Source organism: Oncorhynchus masou, chromosome 1 (assembly GCF_036934945.1).
Source record: "Oncorhynchus masou masou isolate Uvic2021 chromosome 1, UVic_Omas_1.1, whole genome shotgun sequence".
In the NCBI taxonomy this organism is placed as follows: Eukaryota; Metazoa; Chordata; class Actinopteri; order Salmoniformes; family Salmonidae; genus Oncorhynchus; species Oncorhynchus masou.
In genome coordinates this window covers 1,729,059-1,750,504 of record NC_088212.1, presented here as the reverse complement: position 1 = coordinate 1,750,504, position 21,446 = coordinate 1,729,059, and the positions used below count along the sequence as shown (strand labels likewise).

The 21,446-nt window shown below is 44.0% G+C and overlaps 1 protein-coding gene across 1 annotated transcript in view; it reads left to right on the top strand.

The window, feature by feature from the left end:
- bmp3 (bone morphogenetic protein 3) overlaps positions 1–10,754 on the top strand; it is a 32,785-nt gene extending 22,031 nt beyond the window's left edge. Inside the window, exon 3 of the mRNA XM_064971924.1 lies at positions 9,559–10,754. Within this exon, the coding sequence (XP_064827996.1) occupies positions 9,559–9,750 (192 nt within the window). The 3' untranslated portion in view covers positions 9,751–10,754. The remainder of the gene's footprint in view (positions 1–9,558) is intronic.
- The last annotated feature ends 10,692 nt before the right edge of the window (positions 10,755–21,446 follow it).

Below are 21,446 nucleotides of genomic sequence, written 5' to 3'. Positions count from 1 at the left end.
GATAGAACATTGTGTTACTCCAGTCTGATAGAACATTGTGTTACTCCAGTCTGATAGAACATTGTGTTACTCCAGTCTGATAGAACATTGTGTTTCTCCAGTCTGATAGAACATTGTCTGGTAAGCTACTCCAGTCTGATAGAACATTGTGTTACTCCAGTCTGATAGAACATTGTGTTACTCCGGTCTAATAGAACATTGTGTTACTCCAGTCTGATAGAACATTGTCTTGTAAGCTACTCCAGTCTGATAGAACATTGTGTTACTCCAGTCTGATAGAACATTATCTGGTAAGCTACTCCAGTCTGATAGAACATTGTGTTACTCCAGTCTGACAGAACATTTTCTGGTTAGTTACTCCAGTCTGACAGAACATTGTGTTACTCAAGTCTGATATAACATTGTCTGGTTAGTTACTCCAGTCTAATTGAACATTGTCTGGTTAGTTACTCCAGTCGGTATAGAACATTATCTGGTTAGTTACTCCAGTCTGATAGAACATTGTCTGGTTAGTTACTCCAGTCTGATAGAACGTCGTCTGGTAAGTTACTCCAGTCTGATAGAACATTGTCTGGTTAGTTACTCCAGTCTGATAGAACATTGTGTTACTCCTGTCTGATAAAACATTGTGTTCCTCCAGTCTGATAGAACATTGTGTTACTCCAGTCTGATAGAACATTGTGTTACTCCAGTCTGATAGAACATTGTGTTACTCCAGTCTGATAGAACATTGTGTTTCTCCAGTCTGATAGAACATTGTCTGGTAAGCTACTCCAGTCTGATAGAACATTGTGTTACTCCAGTCTGATAGAACATTGTGTTACTCCAGTCTGATAGAACATTGTGTTACTCCGGTCTAATAGAACATTGTGTTACTCCAGTCTGATAGAACATTGTCTTGTAAGCTACTCCAGTCTGATAGAACATTGTGTTACTCCAGTCTGATAGAACATTATCTGGTAAGTTACTCCAGTCTGATAGAACATTGTGTTACTCCAGTCTGATAGAACATTGTCTGGTTAGTTACTCGAGTCTGACAGATCATTGTCTGGTGAGTTACTCCAGTCTGATAGAACATTGTCTGGTTAGTTACTCCAGTCTGACAGAACATTGTCTGGTTAGTTACTCCAGTCTGATAGAACATTGCATGGTTAGTCACTCCATTCTGATAGAATATTGTGTTACTCCAATCTGATAGAACATTGTCTGGTTAGTTATTCCAGTCTGATAAAACATTGTCTGGTTAGTTACTCCAGGCAGATAGAACATTATGTTACTCCTGTCTGATAGAACATTGTGTTCCTCCAGTCTGATAGAACATTGTGTTACTCCAGTCTGATAGAACATTGTGTTACTCCAGTCTGATAGAACATTGTGTTTCTCCAGTCTGATAGAACATTGTCTGGTAAGCTACTCCAGTCTGATAGAACATTGTCTGGTGAGTTACTCCTGTCTGATAGAACATTGTCTGGTTAGTTACTCCAGTCTGATAGCACATTGTCTACTTAGTTACTCCAGTCTGATATAACATTGTCTGGTTAGTTACTCCAGTCTGATAGAACATTGTCTGGTTAGTTACTCCAGTCTGACAGAACATTGTCTGGTGAGTTACTCCTGTCTGATAGAACATTGTCTGGTTAGTTACTCCAGTCTGATAGAACATTGTCTGGTTAGTTACTCCAGTCTGACAGAACATTGTCTGGTTAGTTACTCCAGTCTGACAGAACATTGTGTTACTCCAGTCTGATAGAACATTGTCTGGTTAGTTACTCCAGTCTGAAAGAACATTGTCTGGTTAGTTACTCCAGTCTGACAGAACATTGTGTTACTCCAGTCTGATAGAACATTGTCTGGTTAGTTACTCCAGTCTGACAGAACATTGTCTGGTTAGTTACTCTAGTCTGACAGAACATTGTCTGTTTAGTTACTCCAGTCTGATGGAACATTGTCTGGTTAGTTACTCCAGTCTGACAGAACATTGTCTGGTTAGTTACTCCATTCTGATAGAACATTGTCTGGTTAGTTACTCCAGTCTGATAGAATATTGTCTGGCTAGTTACTCCAGTCTGATAGAACATTATGTTACTCCAGTCTAATAGAACATTGTGTTACTCCAGTCTGATAGAACATTGTGTTACTCCAGTCTGATAGAACATTATGTTACTCCGGTCTGATAGAACATTGTGTTACTCCAGTCTAATAGAACATTGTGTTACTCCAGTCTGATAGAACATTGTGTTACTCCGGTCTGATAGAACATTGTGTTACTCCAGTCTGATAGAACATTGTCTGGTTAGTTACTCCAGTCTGATAGAACATTGTCTCATTAATTACTCCTGTCTGATAGAACATTGCCTGGTTAGTTACTCCAGTCTGATAGAACATTGTCTGGTAAGTTACTCCAGTCTGATAGAACATTGTCTGGTTAGTTACTCCAGTCTGATAGAACATTGTGTTACTCCTGTCTGATAAAACATTGTGTTCCTCCAGTCTGATAGAACATTGTGTTACTCCAGTCCGATAGAACAATGTGTTTCTCCAGTCTGATAGAACATTGTCTGGTAAGCTACTCCAGTCTGATAGAACATTGTGTTACTCCAGTCTGATAGAACATTGTGTTACTCCGGTCTAATAGAACATTGTGTTACTCCAGTCTGATAGAACATTGTGTTACTCCAGTCTAATAGAACATTGTGTTACTCCAGTCTGATAGAACATTGTCTTGTAAGCTACTCCAGTCTGATAGAACATTGTGTTACTCCAGTCTGATAGAACATTGTGTTACTCCGGTCTGATAGAACATTGTGTTACTCCAGTCTGATAGAACATTGTGTTACTCCAGTCTGATAGAACATTGTCTTGTAAGCTACTCCAGTCTGATAGAACATTGTGTTACTCCAGTCTGATAGAACATTGTGTTACTCCAGTCTGATAGAACATTGTGTTACTGCTGTCTGATAGAACACTGTGTTACTCCAGTCTGATAGAACATTGTCTCATTAATTACTCCTGTCTGATAGAACATTGTCTGGTTAGTTACTCCAGTCTGACAGAACATTGTCTGGTTAGTTACTCCAGTCTGATAGAACATTGTCTGTTTAGTTACTCCAGTCTGACAGAACATTGTCTGGTTAGTTACTCCTGTCTGATAGAACATTGCATGGTTAGTTACTCCATTCTGATAGAACATTGTGTTAATCCAGTCTGATAGAACATTGTCTGGTTAGTACTCCAGTCTGACAGAACATTGTCTGGTTAGTTACTCCAATCTGTTAGAGCATTGTCTGGTTAGTTACTCCAGTCTGATAGAACATTGTCTGGTTAGTTACTCCAGTCTGACAGAACATTGTCTGGTTAGTTACTCCAGTCTGACAGAACATTGTCTGGTTAGTTACTCCAGTCTGATACAACATTGCATGGTTAGTTACTCCATTCTGATAGAACATTGAGTTACTCCTGTCTGATAGAACATTGTGTTACTCCAGTCTGATAGAACATTGCCTGGTTAGTTACCCCAGTCTGATAGAACATTGTCTGGTAAGTTACTCCAGTCTGACAGAACATTGTGTTACTCCAGTCTGATAGAACATTGTGTTACTCCAGTCTGATAGAACATTGGGTTACTCCAGTCTGATAGAACATTAGGTTACTCCAGTCTGATAGAACATTGTCTGGTAAGCTACTCCAGTCTGATAGAACATTGTGTTACTCCAGTCTGATAGAACATTGTGTTACTCCAGTCTGATAGAACATTGTTTTACTCCAGTCTGATAGAACATTGTGTTACTCCAGTCTGATAGAACATTGTGTTACTCCAGTCTGATAAAACATTGTGTTACTCCAGTCTGATAGAACATTGTGTTACTCCAGTCTGATAGAACATTGTCTGGTAAGCTACTCCAGTCTGATAGAACATTGTGTTACTCCAGTCTGATAGAACATTGTGTTACTCCAGTCTGATAGAACATTGTGTTATTCCAGTCTGATAGAACATTGTGTTACTCCAGTCTGATAGAACATTGTGTTACTCCAGTCTGATAGAACATTGTGTTACTCCAGTCTGATAGAACATTGGGTTACTCCAGTCTGATAGAACATTAGGTTACTCCAGTCTGATAGAACATTGTCTGGTAAGCTACTCCAGTCTGATAGAACATTGTGTTACTCCTGTCTGATAGAACATTGTGTTACTCCAGTCTGATAGAACATTGTGTTACTCCAGTCTGATAGAACATTGGGTTACTCCAGTCTGATAGAACATTAGGTTACTCCAGTCTGATAGAACATTGTCTGGTAAGCTACTCCAGTCTGATAGAACATTAGGTTACTCCAGTCTGATAGAACATTGTCTGGTAAGCTACTCCAGTCTAATAGAATATTGTGTTACTCCTGTCTGATAGAACATTGTGTTACTCCAGTCTGATAGAACATTGTGTTACTCCAGTCTGATAGAACATTGCCTGGTTAGTTACCCCAGTCTGATAGAACATTGTCTGGTAAGTTACTCCAGTCTGACAGAACATTGTGTTACTCCAGTCTGATAGAACATTGTGTTACTCCAGTCTGATAGAACATTGGGTTACTCCAGTCTGATAGAACATTAGGTTACTCCAGTCTGATAGAACATTGTCTGGTAAGCTACTCCAGTCTGATAGAACATTGTGTTACTCCAGTCTGATAGAACATTGTGTTACTCCAGTCTGATAGAACATTGTTTTACTCCAGTCTGATAGAACATTGTGTTACTCCAGTCTGATAGAACATTGTGTTACTCCAGTCTGATAAAACATTGTGTTACTCCAGTCTGATAGAACATTGTGTTACTCCAGTCTGATAGAACATTGTCTGGTAAGCTACTCCAGTCTGATAGAACATTGTGTTACTCCAGTCTGATAGAACATTGTGTTACTCCAGTCTGATAGAACATTGTGTTATTCCAGTCTGATAGAACATTGTGTTACTCCAGTCTGATAGAACATTGTGTTACTCCAGTCTGATAGAACATTGTGTTACTCCAGTCTGATAGAACATTGGGTTACTCCAGTCTGATAGAACATTAGGTTACTCCAGTCTGATAGAACATTGTCTGGTAAGCTACTCCAGTCTGATAGAACATTGTGTTACTCCTGTCTGATAGAACATTGTGTTACTCCAGTCTGATAGAACATTGTGTTACTCCAGTCTGATAGAACATTGGGTTACTCCAGTCTGATAGAACATTAGGTTACTCCAGTCTGATAGAACATTGTCTGGTAAGCTACTCCAGTCTGATAGAACATTGTCTGGTTAGTTACTCCAGTCTGACAGAACATTGTCTGGTTAGTTACTCCAGTCTGATAGAACATTGCATGGTTAGTCACTCCATTCTGATAGAATATTGTGTTACTCCAGTCTGATAGAACATTGTGTTACTCCAGTCTGATAGAACATTGTGTTTCTCCAGTCTGATAGAACATTATCTGGTAAGTTACTCCAGTCTGATAGAACATTGTGTTACTCCAGTCTGATAGAACATTGTCTGGTTAGTTACTCGAGTCTGACAGATCATTGTCTGGTGAGTTACTCCAGTCTGATAGAACATTGTCTGGTTAGTTACTCCAGTCTGACAGAACATTGTCTGGTTAGTTACTCCAGTCTGATAGAACATTGCATGGTTAGTCACTCCATTCTGATAGAATATTGTGTTACTCCAATCTGATAGAACATTGTCTGGTTAGTTATTCCAGTCTGATAAAACATTGTCTGGTTAGTTACTCCAGGCAGATAGAACATTATGTTACTCCTGTCTGATAGAACATTGTGTTCCTCCAGTCTGATAGAACATTGTGTTACTCCAGTCTGATAGAACATTGTGTTACTCCAGTCTGATAGAACATTGTGTTTCTCCAGTCTGATAGAACATTGTCTGGTAAGCTACTCCAGTCTGATAGAACATTGTCTGGTGAGTTACTCCTGTCTGATAGAACATTGTCTGGTTAGTTACTCCAGTCTGATAGCACATTGTCTACTTAGTTACTCCAGTCTGATATAACATTGTCTGGTTAGTTACTCCAGTCTGATAGAACATTGTCTGGTTAGTTACTCCAGTCTGACAGAACATTGTCTGGTGAGTTACTCCTGTCTGATAGAACATTGTCTGGTTAGTTACTCCAGTCTGATAGAACATTGTCTGGTTAGTTACTCCAGTCTGACAGAACATTGTCTGGTTAGTTACTCCAGTCTGACAGAACATTGTGTTACTCCAGTCTGATAGAACATTGTCTGGTTAGTTACTCCAGTCTGAAAGAACATTGTCTGGTTAGTTACTCCAGTCTGACAGAACATTGTGTTACTCCAGTCTGATAGAACATTGTCTGGTTAGTTACTCCAGTCTGACAGAACATTGTCTGGTTAGTTACTCTAGTCTGACAGAACATTGTCTGTTTAGTTACTCCAGTCTGATGGAACATTGTCTGGTTAGTTACTCCAGTCTGATAGAACATTGTCTGGTTAGTTACTCCAGTCTGATAGAACATTGTGTTACTCCTGTCTGATAAAACATTGTGTTCCTCCAGTCTGATAGAACATTGTGTTACTCCAGTCCGATAGAACAATGTGTTTCTCCAGTCTGATAGAACATTGTCTGGTAAGCTACTCCAGTCTGATAGAACATTGTGTTACTCCAGTCTGATAGAACATTGTGTTACTCCGGTCTAATAGAACATTGTGTTACTCCAGTCTGATAGAACATTGTGTTACTCCAGTCTAATAGAACATTGTGTTACTCCAGTCTGATAGAACATTGTCTTGTAAGCTACTCCAGTCTGATAGAACATTGTGTTACTCCAGTCTGATAGAACATTGTGTTACTCCGGTCTGATAGAACATTGTGTTACTCCAGTCTGATAGAACATTGTGTTACTCCAGTCTGATAGAACATTGTCTTGTAAGCTACTCCAGTCTGATAGAACATTGTGTTACTCCAGTCTGATAGAACATTGTGTTACTCCAGTCTGATAGAACATTGTGTTACTGCTGTCTGATAGAACACTGTGTTACTCCAGTCTGATAGAACATTGTCTCATTAATTACTCCTGTCTGATAGAACATTGTCTGGTTAGTTACTCCAGTCTGACAGAACATTGTCTGGTTAGTTACTCCAGTCTGATAGAACATTGTCTGTTTAGTTACTCCAGTCTGACAGAACATTGTCTGGTTAGTTACTCCTGTCTGATAGAACATTGCATGGTTAGTTACTCCATTCTGATAGAACATTGTGTTAATCCAGTCTGATAGAACATTGTCTGGTTAGTACTCCAGTCTGACAGAACATTGTCTGGTTAGTTACTCCAATCTGTTAGAGCATTGTCTGGTTAGTTACTCCAGTCTGATAGAACATTGTCTGGTTAGTTACTCCAGTCTGACAGAACATTGTCTGGTTAGTTACTCCAGTCTGACAGAACATTGTCTGGTTAGTTACTCCAGTCTGATACAACATTGCATGGTTAGTTACTCCATTCTGATAGAACATTGAGTTACTCCTGTCTGATAGAACATTGTGTTACTCCAGTCTGATAGAACATTGTGTTACTCCAGTCTGATAGAACATTGCCTGGTTAGTTACCCCAGTCTGATAGAACATTGTCTGGTAAGTTACTCCAGTCTGACAGAACATTGTGTTACTCCAGTCTGATAGAACATTGTGTTACTCCAGTCTGATAGAACATTGGGTTACTCCAGTCTGATAGAACATTAGGTTACTCCAGTCTGATAGAACATTGTCTGGTAAGCTACTCCAGTCTGATAGAACATTGTGTTACTACAGTCTGATAGAACATTGTGTTACTCCAGTCTGATAGAACATTGTTTTACTCCAGTCTGATAGAACATTGTGTTACTCCAGTCTGATAGAACATTGTGTTACTCCAGTCTGATAAAACATTGTGTTACTCCAGTCTGATAGAACATTGTGTTACTCCAGTCTGATAGAACATTGTCTGGTAAGCTACTCCAGTCTGATAGAACATTGTGTTACTCCAGTCTGATAGAACATTGTGTTACTCCAGTCTGATAGAACATTGTGTTATTCCAGTCTGATAGAACATTGTGTTACTCCAGTCTGATAGAACATTGTGTTACTCCAGTCTGATAGAACATTGTGTTACTCCAGTCTGATAGAACATTGGGTTACTCCAGTCTGATAGAACATTAGGTTACTCCAGTCTGATAGAACATTGTCTGGTAAGCTACTCCAGTCTGATAGAACATTGTGTTACTCCTGTCTGATAGAACATTGTGTTACTCCAGTCTGATAGAACATTGTGTTACTCCAGTCTGATAGAACATTGGGTTACTCCAGTCTGATAGAACATTAGGTTACTCCAGTCTGATAGAACATTGTCTGGTAAGCTACTCCAGTCTGATAGAACATTAGGTTACTCCAGTCTGATAGAACATTGTCTGGTAAGCTACTCCAGTCTAATAGAATATTGTGTTACTCCTGTCTGATAGAACATTGTGTTACTCCAGTCTGATAGAACATTGTGTTACTCCAGTCTGATAGAACATTGCCTGGTTAGTTACCCCAGTCTGATAGAACATTGTCTGGTAAGTTACTCCAGTCTGACAGAACATTGTGTTACTCCAGTCTGATAGAACATTGTGTTACTCCAGTCTGATAGAACATTGGGTTACTCCAGTCTGATAGAACATTAGGTTACTCCAGTCTGATAGAACATTGTCTGGTAAGCTACTCCAGTCTGATAGAACATTGTGTTACTCCAGTCTGATAGAACATTGTGTTACTCCAGTCTGATAGAACATTGTTTTACTCCAGTCTGATAGAACATTGTGTTACTCCAGTCTGATAGAACATTGTGTTACTCCAGTCTGATAAAACATTGTGTTACTCCAGTCTGATAGAACATTGTGTTACTCCAGTCTGATAGAACATTGTCTGGTAAGCTACTCCAGTCTGATAGAACATTGTGTTACTCCAGTCTGATAGAACATTGTGTTACTCCAGTCTGATAGAACATTGTGTTATTCCAGTCTGATAGAACATTGTGTTACTCCAGTCTGATAGAACATTGTGTTACTCCAGTCTGATAGAACATTGTGTTACTCCAGTCTGATAGAACATTGGGTTACTCCAGTCTGATAGAACATTAGGTTACTCCAGTCTGATAGAACATTGTCTGGTAAGCTACTCCAGTCTGATAGAACATTGTGTTACTCCTGTCTGATAGAACATTGTGTTACTCCAGTCTGATAGAACATTGTGTTACTCCAGTCTGATAGAACATTGGGTTACTCCAGTCTGATAGAACATTAGGTTACTCCAGTCTGATAGAACATTGTCTGGTAAGCTACTCCAGTCTGATAGAACATTGTGTTACTCCAGTCTGATGGAACATTGTGTTACTCCAGTCTGATAGAACATTGTGTTACTCCAGTCTGATAGAACATTGTGTTACTCCAGTCTGATGGAATGTCGTCTTTAACCTTCGAAGAATTGTCATGTTTGATGTCATAAGGTGAATGTTGTGGTTCACCTCCTCCTTCTCTTCTGTCCTGTAGTCTCTGAAGCCTAGCAACCATGCCACCATCCAGAGCATTGTGAGAGCGGTAGGGGTGGTATCTGGTATCCCTGAGCCCTGCTGTGTCCCAGACAAGATGTCTTCCCTCTCCATCCTCTTCTTCGACGAGGACAAGAACGTGGTGCTCAAAGTCTACCCAAACATGACTGTGGACTCCTGCGCCTGCAGATAGGGATAATTACCACACACACACACACACACACACACACACACACATAGAACAATCTCTCTGCAACATTGCCACCTCTCAAGGATCAAGGATATTCCACTTTTGCACTCTCAGAGAGGTTAGGGATTACAATCTACTATCTAAATGAAGATGGACCTTTTCAGGGAAGGACTGCTGGACCTTCCTCCTACTGGAATCCTGAAGCACCCTGGGAAATAGACAGCTGACTAGTCTCATCATCATCATCGCTCTCACCACCATCATCATCATGGTGTTTTTACTTGTTTGAATACAATTAACCAACCGCTGGAAAGGAGGACCTAATGCAGTTTGAGGTAGCACCTTGATTCCTGAGCTCCAACAGTATTGAGCTCCAACAGTATTGGGACAGTGACACATTTGTTGTTGTTTTGGCTCTGTACTCCAGCACTTTGAAATTTGAAATTATACATTGACTATGAGGTTAAAGTGCAGACTGTCAACATTCATTTGAGGGTATTTTCATCCGTATCGGGTGAACCGTTTAGAAAGTACAGAACTTTTTGTACCTCGTCCACCCATTTTAGGGGACCAAAAGTATTGGGACAAATTCACTTATGTGTATTAAAGTAGTCCTTAATGAATCACAATGAGTGAGAAAGTTACAGATGCACACATACCCCCAAGACATGCTAACCTCTCACCATTACAATAACAGGGGAGGTTAACATACCCCCAAGACATGCTAACCTCTCACCATTACAATAACAGGGGAGGTTAGCATACCCCCAAGACATGCTAACCTCTCACCATTACAATAACAGGGGAGGTTAGCATACCCCCAAGACATGCTAACCTCTCACCATTACAATAACAGGGGAGTTTAGCATACCCTCAAGACATGCTAACCTCTCACCATTACAATAACAGGGGAGGTTAGCATACCCCCAAGACATGCTAACCTCTCACCATTACAATAACAGGGGAGGTTAGCATACCCCCAAGACATGCTAACCTCTCACCATTACAATAACAGGGAGGTTAGCATACCCTCAAGACATGCTAACCTCTCACCATTACAATAACAGGGAGGTTAGCATACCCCAAAGACATGCTAACCTCTCACCATTACAATAACAGGGGAGGTTAGCATACCCCAAGACATGCTAACCTCTCACCATTACAATAACAGGGGAGGTTAGCATACCCTCAAGACATGCTAACCTCTCACCATTACAATAACAGGGAGGTTAGCATACCCCCAAGACATGCTAACCTCTCACCATTACAATAACAGGGGAGTTTAGCATACCCTCAAGACATGCTAACCTCTCACCATTACAATAACAGGGGGAGGTTAGCATACCCCCAAGACATGCTAACCTCTCACCATTACAATAACAGGGGAGGTTAGCGTACCCCCAAGACATGCATTTCTGAGAGGGGGTATGATACTTGTGCGTCTGTAACTTTCTCACCCATCAGGATTATCCGTAACCATGGTATAATCCACATTAAGTGTTTAGAAAAATAGTCTATTCTTATTTACAATAAAAGTGACTTCAAAATGACACAATACATTATTTACCAGTCATTTCTATTGGGCACAATATACTCTGAAACACAACCAAAACAAACAGCAAATGCATCCAACAAGTTTATAGAGTCACAAGCTTGATGTTGTCATTGCATGCTAGGAATATGGAACAAAATACTTAACTTTTCCCATAAAAAGGGGGAACAAATAAATGAATTTGTCCCAATACTTTTGATCCCCTAAAATGGGGGAACTTGGTACAAAAGTGCTGTACCATTTCAAATCTGAAGTGCTGGAGTACAAAGCCTAAACAGCTCACTGTATCTGCCCCTGTTTTAATAACCAGAGGACCCCAGTACTGCCCCTGTTTTAATAACCAGAGGACCCCAGTACAGCCCCTGTTTTAATAACCAGAGGACCCCAGTACAGCCACAGTTTTAATAACCACAGGACCCCAGTACAGCCCCTGTTTTAATAACCAGAGGACCCCAGTACAGCCCCTGTTTTAATAACCAGAGGACCCCAGTACAGCCCCTGTTTTAATATCCACAGGACCCCAGTACTGCCCCTGTTTTAATAACCAGAGGACCCCAGTACAGCCCCTGTTTTAATAACCAGAGGACCCCAGTACAGCCCCTGTTTTAATATCCACAGGACCCCAGTACAGCCCCTGTTTTAATAACCAGAGGACCCCGGTACTGCCCCTGTTTTAATAACCACAGGACCCCGGTACAGCCCCTGTTTTAATAACCAGAGGACCCCAGTACAGCCCCTGTTTTAATAACCACAGGACCCCGGTACAGCCCCTGTTTTAATAACCAGAGGACCCCAGTACTGCCCCTGTTTTAATAACCACAGGACCCCAGTACAGCCCCTGTTTTAATAACCACAGGACCCCAGTACAGCCCCTGTTTTAATAACCAGAGGACCCCAGTACTGCCCCTGTTTTAATAACCACAGGACCCCAGTACAGCCCCTGTTTTAATAACCAGAGGACCCCAGTACAGCCCCTGTTTTAATAACCAGAGGACCCCAGTACAGCCCCTGTTTTAATATCCACAGGACCCCAGTACAGCCCCTGTTTTAATAACCAGAGGACCCCAGTACTGCCCCTGTTTTAATAACCACAGGACCCCGGTACAGCCCCTGTTTTAATAACCAGAGGACCCCAGTACAGCCCCTGTTTTAATAACCACAGGACCCCGGTACAGCCCCTGTTTTAATAACCAGAGGACCCCAGTACTGCCCCTGTTTTAATAACCACAGGACCCCAGTACAGCCCCTGTTTTAATAACCACAGGACCCCAGTACAGCCCCTGTTTTAATAACCAGAGGACCCCAGTACTGCCCCTGTTTTAATAACCACAGGACCCCAGTACAGCCCCTGTTTTAATAACCAGAGGACCCCAGTACTGCCCCTGTTTTAATAACCACAGGACCCCAGTACAGCCCCTGTTTTAATAACCAGAGGACCCCAGTACAGCCTCGCCTCCCCGGTACAGCCTCGTCACCCCAGTACAGCCCCTGTTTTAATATCCACAGGACCCCAGTACAGCCCCTGTTTTAATAACCAGAGGACCCCAGTACAGCTCCTGTTTTAATAACCAGAGGACCCCAGTACAGCCCCTGTTTTAATATCCACATGACCCCAGTACAGCCCCTGTTTTAATAACCAGAGGACCCCAGTACAGCCCCTGTTTTAATAACCAGAGGACCCCAGTACAGCCCCTGTTTTAATAACCAGAGGACCCCAGTACAGCCCCTGTTTTAATATCCACAGGACCCCAGTACAGCCCCTGTTTTAATAACCAGAGGACCCCAGTACTGCCCCTGTTTTAATAACCACAGGACCCCGGTACAGCCCCTGTTTTAATAACCAGAGGACCCCAGTACAGCCCCTGTTTTAATAACCACAGGACCCCGGTACAGCCCCTGTTTTAATAACCAGAGGACCCCAGTACAGCCCCTGTTTTAATAACCTCAGGACCCCAGTACAGCCCCTGTTTTAATAACCACAGGACCCCAGTACAGCCCCTGTTTTAATAACCAGAGGACCCCAGTACTGCCCCTGTTTTAATAACCACAGGACCCCAGTACAGCCCCTGTTTTAATAACCAGAGGACCCCAGTACAGCCCCTGTTTTAATAACCAGAGGACCCCAGTACAGCCCCTGTTTTAATAACCAGAGGACCCCAGTACAGCCCCTGTTTTAATAACCACAGGACCCCAGTACAGCCCCTGTTTTAATAACCAGAGGACCCCAGTACAGCCCCTGTTTTAATAACCACAGGACCCCAGTACAGCCCCTGTTTTAATAACCAGAGGACCCCAGTACAGCCTCGCCTCCCCGGTACAGCCTCGTCACCCCAGTACAGCCCCTGTTTTAATATCCACAGGACCCCAGTACAGCCCCTGTTTTAATAACCAGAGGACCCCAGTACAGCTCCTGTTTTAATAACCAGAGGACCCCAGTACAGCTCCTGTTTTAATAACCAGAGGACCCCAGTACTGCCCCTGTTTTAATAACCACAGGACCCCAGTACAGCCCCTGTTTTAATAACCAGAGGACCCCAGTACAGCCTCGCCTCCCCGGTACAGCCTCGTCACCCCAGTACAGCCCCTGTTTTAATATCCACAGGACCCCAGTACAGCCCCTGTTTTAATAACCAGAGGACCCCAGTACAGCTCCTGTTTTAATAACCAGAGGACCCCAGTACAGCCCCTGTTTTAATATCCACAGGACCCCAGTACTGCCCCTGTTTTAATAACCAGAGGACCCCAGTACAGCCCCTGTTTTAATAACCAGAGGACCCCAGTACAGCCCCTGTTTTAATATCCACAGGACCCCAGTACAGCCCCTGTTTTAATAACCAGAGGACCCCAGTACTGCCCCTGTTTTAATAACCACAGGACCCCGGTACAGCCCCTGTTTTAATAACCAGAGGACCCCAGTACAGCCCCTGTTTTAATAACCACAGGACCCCGGTACAGCCCCTGTTTTAATAACCAGAGGACCCCAGTACTGCCCCTGTTTTAATAACCACAGGACCCCAGTACAGCCCCTGTTTTAATAACCACAGGACCCCAGTACAGCCCCTGTTTTAATAACCAGAGGACCCCAGTACTGCCCCTGTTTTAATAACCACAGGACCCCAGTACAGCCCCTGTTTTAATAACCAGAGGACCCCAGTACTGCCCCTGTTTTAATAACCACAGGACCCCAGTACAGCCCCTGTTTTAATAACCAGAGGACCCCAGTACAGCCTCGCCTCCCCGGTACAGCCTCGTCACCCCAGTACAGCCCCTGTTTTAATATCCACAGGACCCCAGTACAGCCCCTGTTTTAATAACCAGAGGACCCCAGTACAGCTCCTGTTTTAATAACCAGAGGACCCCAGTACAGCCCCTGTTTTAATATCCACAGGACCCCAGTACAGCCCCTGTTTTAATAACCAGAGGACCCCAGTACAGCCCCTGTTTTAATAACCAGAGGACCCCAGTACAGCCCCTGTTTTAATAACCAGAGGACCCCAGTACAGCCCCTGTTTTAATATCCACAGGACCCCAGTACAGCCCCTGTTTTAATAACCAGAGGACCCCAGTACTGCCCCTGTTTTAATAACCACAGGACCCCGGTACAGCCCCTGTTTTAATAACCAGAGGACCCCAGTACAGCCCCTGTTTTAATAACCACAGGACCCCGGTACAGCCCCTGTTTTAATAACCAGAGGACCCCAGTACAGCCCCTGTTTTAATAACCTCAGGACCCCAGTACAGCCCCTGTTTTAATAACCACAGGACCCCAGTACAGCCCCTGTTTTAATAACCAGAGGACCCCAGTACTGCCCCTGTTTTAATAACCACAGGACCCCAGTACAGCCTCGCCTCCCCGGTACAGCCTCGTCACCCCAGTACAGCCCCTGTTTTAATATCCACAGGACCCCAGTACAGCCCCTGTTTTAATAACCAGAGGACCCCAGTACAGCTCCTGTTTTAATAACCAGAGGACCCCAGTACAGCTCCTGTTTTAATAACCAGAGGACCCCAGTACTGCCCCTGTTTTAATAACCACAGGACCCCAGTACAGCCCCTGTTTTAATAACCAGAGGACCCCAGTACAGCCTCGCCTCCCGGTACAGCCTCGTCACCCCAGTACAGCCCCTGTTTTAATATCCACAGGACCCCAGTACAGCCCCTGTTTTAATAACCAGAGGACCCCAGTACAGCTCCTGTTTTAATAACCAGAGGACCCCAGTACAGCCCCTGTTTTAATATCCACAGGACCCCAGTACTGCCCCTGTTTTAATAACCAGAGGACCCCAGTACAGCCCCTGTTTTAATAACCAGAGGACCCCAGTACAGCCCCTGTTTTAATATCCACAGGACCCCAGTACAGCCCCTGTTTTAATAACCAGAGGACCCCAGTACTGCCCCTGTTTTAATAACCACAGGACCCCGGTACAGCCCCTGTTTTAATAACCAGAGGACCCCAGTACAGCCCCTGTTTTAATAACCACAGGACCCCGGTACAGCCCCTGTTTTAATAACCAGAGGACCCCAGTACTGCCCCTGTTTTAATAACCACAGGACCCCAGTACAGCCCCTGTTTTAATAACCACAGGACCCCAGTACAGCCCCTGTTTTAATAACCAGAGGACCCCAGTACAGCCCCTGTTTTAATAACCAGAGGACCCCAGTACAGCCCCTGTTTTAATAACCACAGGACCCCAGTACAGCCCCTGTTTTAATAACCAGAGGACCCCAGTACAGCCCCTGTTTTAATAACCACAGGACCCCAGTACAGCCCCTGTTTTAATAACCAGAGGACCCCAGTACAGCCCCTGTTTTAATAACCACAGGACCCCAGTACAGCCCCTGTTTTAATAACCAGAGGACCCCAGTACAGCCCCTGTTTTAATATCCACAGGACCCCAGTACAGCCCCTGTTTTAATAACCAGAGGACCCCAGTACTGCCCCTGTTTTAATAACCACAGGACCCCGGTACAGCCCCTGTTTTAATAACCAGAGGACCCCAGTACAGCCCCTGTTTTAATAACCACAGGACCCCGGTACAGCCCCTGTTTTAATAACCAGAGGACCCCAGTACTGCCCCTGTTTTAATAACCACAGGACCCCAGTACAGCCCCTGTTTTAATAACCACAGGACCCCAGTACAGCCCCTGTTTTAATAACCAGAGGACCCCAGTACAGCCCCTGTTTTAATAACCAGAGGACCCCAGTACAGCCCCTGTTTTAATAACCACAGGACCCCAGTACAGCCCCTGTTTTAATAACCACAGGACCCCAGTACAGCCCCTGTTTTAATAACCAGAGGACCCCAGTACAGCCCCTGTTTTAATAACCACAGGACCCCAGTACAGCCCCTGTTTTAATAACCAGAGGACCCCAGTACAGCCCCTGTTTTAATAACCACAGGACCCCAGTACAGCCCCTGTTTTAATAACCACAGGACCCCAGTACAGCCCCTGTTTTAATAACCACAGGACCCCAGTACAGCCCCTGTTTTAATAACCAGAGGACCCCAGTACAGCCCCTGTTTTAATAACCAGAGGACCCCAGTACTGCCCCTGTTTTAATAACCACAGGACCCCAGTACAGCCCCTGTTTTAATAACCAGAGGACCCCAGTACAGCCTCGCCTCCCCGGTACAGCCTCGTCACCCCGGTACAGCCCCTGTTTTAATAACCAGAGGACCCCAGTACAGCCTCGCCTCCCCGGTACAGCCTCGTCACCCCGGTACAGCCTCGTCACCCCGGTATTGCCTCAGTGGGACTCTTCTGGGTTGACTGAAGTGGTCAGACAGACACATTCTATATCCTTCCTCCCCAGTTATAAGTTGTTGTTTTTTACCATTACCAAGGAACCTCCTCCTCTCCTCAACCTCTTCCTCCACCTCTTCCTCTACCACCTCCTCTTCCTCCTCTCTTCCATCTCTCCGTCCTCCTCCTCCACCTCCTCACCTCGTCCACCTCCTCCCTCTCCAACTCCTCGTCCCCCTCCTCCCTCTCCTCATCCTCCTCCTCCACCTCTTCCTCCACCTCTTCTCATGCTCCTCCTCCACCTCTTCCTCTAACTCCTCCACCTCTTCCTCTAACTCCTCCACCTCTTCTCATGCTCCTCCTCCACCTCTTCCTCCACCTCTTCCTCTACCTCCTCCACCTCTTCCCCCACTTCTTCTCATGCTCCTCCTCCACCTCTTCCTCTAACTCCTCCACCTCTTCTCATGCTCCTCCTCCACCTCTTCCTCCACCTCTTCCTCTACCTCCTCCACCTCTTCCCCCACTTCTTCTCATGCTCCTCCTCTACCTCTTCCTCCAACTCCTCCACCTCTTCCCCCACTTCTTCTCATGCTCCTCTACCTCTTCCTCCAACTCCTCCACCTCTTCCTCTTCCGACCTCCCTCTCCTACTCATCCTCCATTTTTTACTGCATGGCTATATGTTACAGTGTCTATGTCCTTAATATGACCTTGTTACTCACTATATATGAACATAATGTATACATACGTTTTGCCTTGGCTGCTATAGAGAGATATATTTGATTCCAAAGCCAGATATTGTGATGTAGAGTGAATTACATACATCTTTTTCATTGTTTAGATAGTTTATCCATAAACTATAATTGTACATATTGATAGAACTTCTAAGAATAATTCATATGCAAAACAAGTAAGCTATATTTCATACGTTCAAGTCTGGGATAAAATGTGGTAAAAACAGTTATAGTTTACCTGAGAATATATTTTATTTGAGTGTTGTAGTTGAATAGGCTGACTAGGTTGGGTGGTAGTGGTAGTGTTGTAGTTGAATAGGCTGACTAGGTTGGGTGGTAGTGGTAGTGTTGTAGTTGAATAGGCTGACTAGGTTGGGTGGTAGTGGTAGTGTTGTAGTTGTAGTAGTGGTAGTTGTAGTAGTAGTAGAAGCAGTAGTAGTAGTAGTAGTAGTAGTAGTAGTAGTAGTTGTAATAGTAGTAGTTGTAGTAGTTGTAGAAGCAGTAGTAGTAGTAGTCGTTGTGGTAGTAGCAGTAGTAGTAGTGTTAGTAGTGGTGGTAGTAGTAACAGTAGTAGTAGTACCAGTAGGAGTAGTGGTAGTAGTAGTAGTAGCGGGGGTAGTGGTAGTAGTAGTAGTAGTGTTGGTAGTAGTAGTAGTAGTAGTAGTGGTGGTAGTGGTAGTAGTAGTAGTGGTAGTAGTAGTAGTAGTGGTGGTAGTAGTAGTGGTAGTAGAAGTAGTAGTAGTAGTAGTAGTGGTAGTAGTGGTAGTAGTGTTAGTAGTAGTATTTGTAGTGGTAGTAGTAGTGCCAGTAGTAGTAGTGGTAGTAGTGGTAGTAGTAGTGGTAGTAGTAGTAGTGGTAGTAGTAGTAGTTGTAGTAGTAGTAGTAGTAGTGGTAGTAGTGGTAGTAGTAGTATTAGTAGCGGTAGTGGTAGTAGAAGTAGTAGTAGTAGTAGTAGTAGTAGTAGTGGTAGTAGTGGTAGTAGTAGTAGTGGTAGTAGTAGTAGTAGTATTAGTAGCGGTAGTGGTAGTAGAAGTAGTAGTAGTAGTAGTAGTAGTAGTAGTGGTAGTAGTAGTAGTAGTAGTGGTGGTAGTAGTAGTAGTGCCAGTAGTAGTAGTAGTGGTAGTAGTAGTAGTAGTAGTAGTAGTGGTAGTAGTAGTAGTAGTGGTAGTAGTAGTAATAGTAGTAGTAGTAGTAGTAGTGCCAGTAGTAGTAGTAGTGGTAGTAGTAGTAGTAGTAGTAGTAGTAGTAGTGGTAGTGGTAGTAGTAGTATGACTACCAGTTTATTAGGTACACCCATCTAGTACCAGGCCAGTTTATTAAGTACACGTGAAGGAGGAGGACGGCCATTTATGAGATACTGAATCACCACGCTCAAAGTCGTTTAGGTCACTCGTTTTGCCCATTCTAACATTCAATGGAACAGTAACTGAATGCCTTGAAGCCTGTCTGCCTGCTTTATATAGCAAGCCATGGCCACGTGACTCACTGTCTGTAGGAGCGAACCATTTTGGTGAACGTGGTTGTGTACCTAATAAAGTGGCCGGTGAGTGTAGTTTAGAATACCATAGCCATATCGAGTAACAACATGTTATCTACAACTGGCTTGATCTGAGAGCAGGATGACATCATCATTCAAACCCGGAGTTCATTTAGCCTGACAGGCAAATCGCCAGCACGTATCGGCTCGGCATTGGCTACCAAGCCCTCATTGGTTGTCTATCTCACTAGACATTGGTATTGTCTCTAAATGCATGTGCAGCATACATCACTGAGAGGCTTGAAAGGCATGGCTGGATACCATCACTGGTTGATCGCCCATGTCTTTCTAGTCTTGACTCGGCTCTGGATTCAACTATTTCCTACATAATGAAGTCTGTCAACCACATATTTATTTACAGCAGGTAGAATACAATGTAGAGGCAAACGCTAGATTTATTTTAATATAGATTTGTACAGTGTTTTTGTATATAATGCACTATATGTCAATGATATTCTAATGCTGTCTCCTTGGAGAAGGGACCACACTGTTGTTGAATGGATGAATTCAGCTCCCGATCAACTGAAATGGAATTCAGAATCGCCGTTTGAAAAGGCTTCTTCGTGAATAATCTAGATCATTCTATGGCATTATAGATTCACAGAACAACATTCTATGGAATTATAGAATCACAGAACAACATTCTATGGAATTATAGAATCACGGAACAACTGAAGGGACGGAATCAGCTGACGTGGAGCTGAACTGTCTTCAACTAGCAAACACAGATTTACTTTTATAAAAACTGGGTATTTTTTTATAAGAGAACAGAGAGTTTTCAATGAGTGAATTTTGTTGTTGTTGTTGATAATAATCATGGTTGATAATAAAAATGTACATCCTGATAGTATTGCAAATGATATCCAGTAAACACTATTTGTTTTGTTTTGTTTATATGTAAACTATTGTGAAGTGTTTGTCTGCCATCCTCCAGTATTTTCTTCTTCACATTGTTCCATTTGAGTGATTCGTGTATCTGAATGGAGTGCTTCCTTACAGGTCATAAGGTACAGGTATATCATCAGTTTGATAGACTAGTGCCCTGTCCAGGGGGTGTCCTGTACATCAATCTATCTCACTACAGAAACAGGAGATATTGTAGACTAGTGCCCTGTCCAGGTGATAGACTAGTGTCCTGTCCAGGGGGTGGACTAGTGTCCTGTCCAGGGGGTGGACTAGTGCCCTGTCCAGGTGATAGACTAGTGTCCTGTCCAGGGGGTGTACTAGTGTCCTGTCCAGGTGGTGTACTAGTGTCCTGTCCAGGGGGTGTACTAGTGTCCTGTCCAGGGGGTGGACTAGTGTCCTGTCCAGGGGGTGGACTAGTGTCCTGTCCAGGGGGTGGACTAGTGTCCTGTCCAGGGGGTGTACTAGTGTCCTGTCCAGGGGGTGGACTAGAGTCCTGTCCAGGGGGTGGACTAGAGTCCTGTCCAGGGGGTGGACTAGAGTCCTGTCCAGGGGGTGGACTAGAGTCCTGTCCAGGGGGTGTACTAGTGTCCTGTCCAGGGGGTGTACTAGTGTCCTGTCCAGGGGGTGTACTAGTGTCCTGTCCAGGTGGTGGACTAGTGTCCTGTCCAGGGGGTGTACTAGTGTCCTGTCCAGGGGTGGACTAGTGTCCTGTCCAGGGGGTGGACTAGAGTCCTGTCCAGGGGGTGTACTAGTGTCCTGTCCAGGGGGTGTACTAGAGTCCTGTCCAGGGGGTGTACTAGTGTCCTGTCCAGGGGGTGGACTAGTGTCCTGTCCAGGGGTGTACTAGTGTCCTGTCCAGGGGGTGTACTAGTGTCCTGTCCAGGGGGTGTACTAGTGTCCTGTCCAGGGGGTGGACTAGTGTCCTGTTCAGGGGGTGGACTAGTGTCCTGTCCAGGGGGTGTACTAGTGTCCTGTCCAGGGGTGTACTAGTGTCCTGTCCAGGGGTGTACTAGTGTCCTGTCCAGGGGGTGTACTAGTGTCCTGTCCAGGGGGTGTACTAGTGTCCTGTCCAGGGGGTGTACTAGTGTCCTGTTCAGGGGGTGGACTAGTGTCCTGTCCAGGGGGTGGACTAGTGTCCTGTCCAGGGGGTGTACTAGTGTCCTGTTCAGGGGGTGAATACGATTCAATGCGATTCAACACAATTCAACATGAGACATCATGATTCA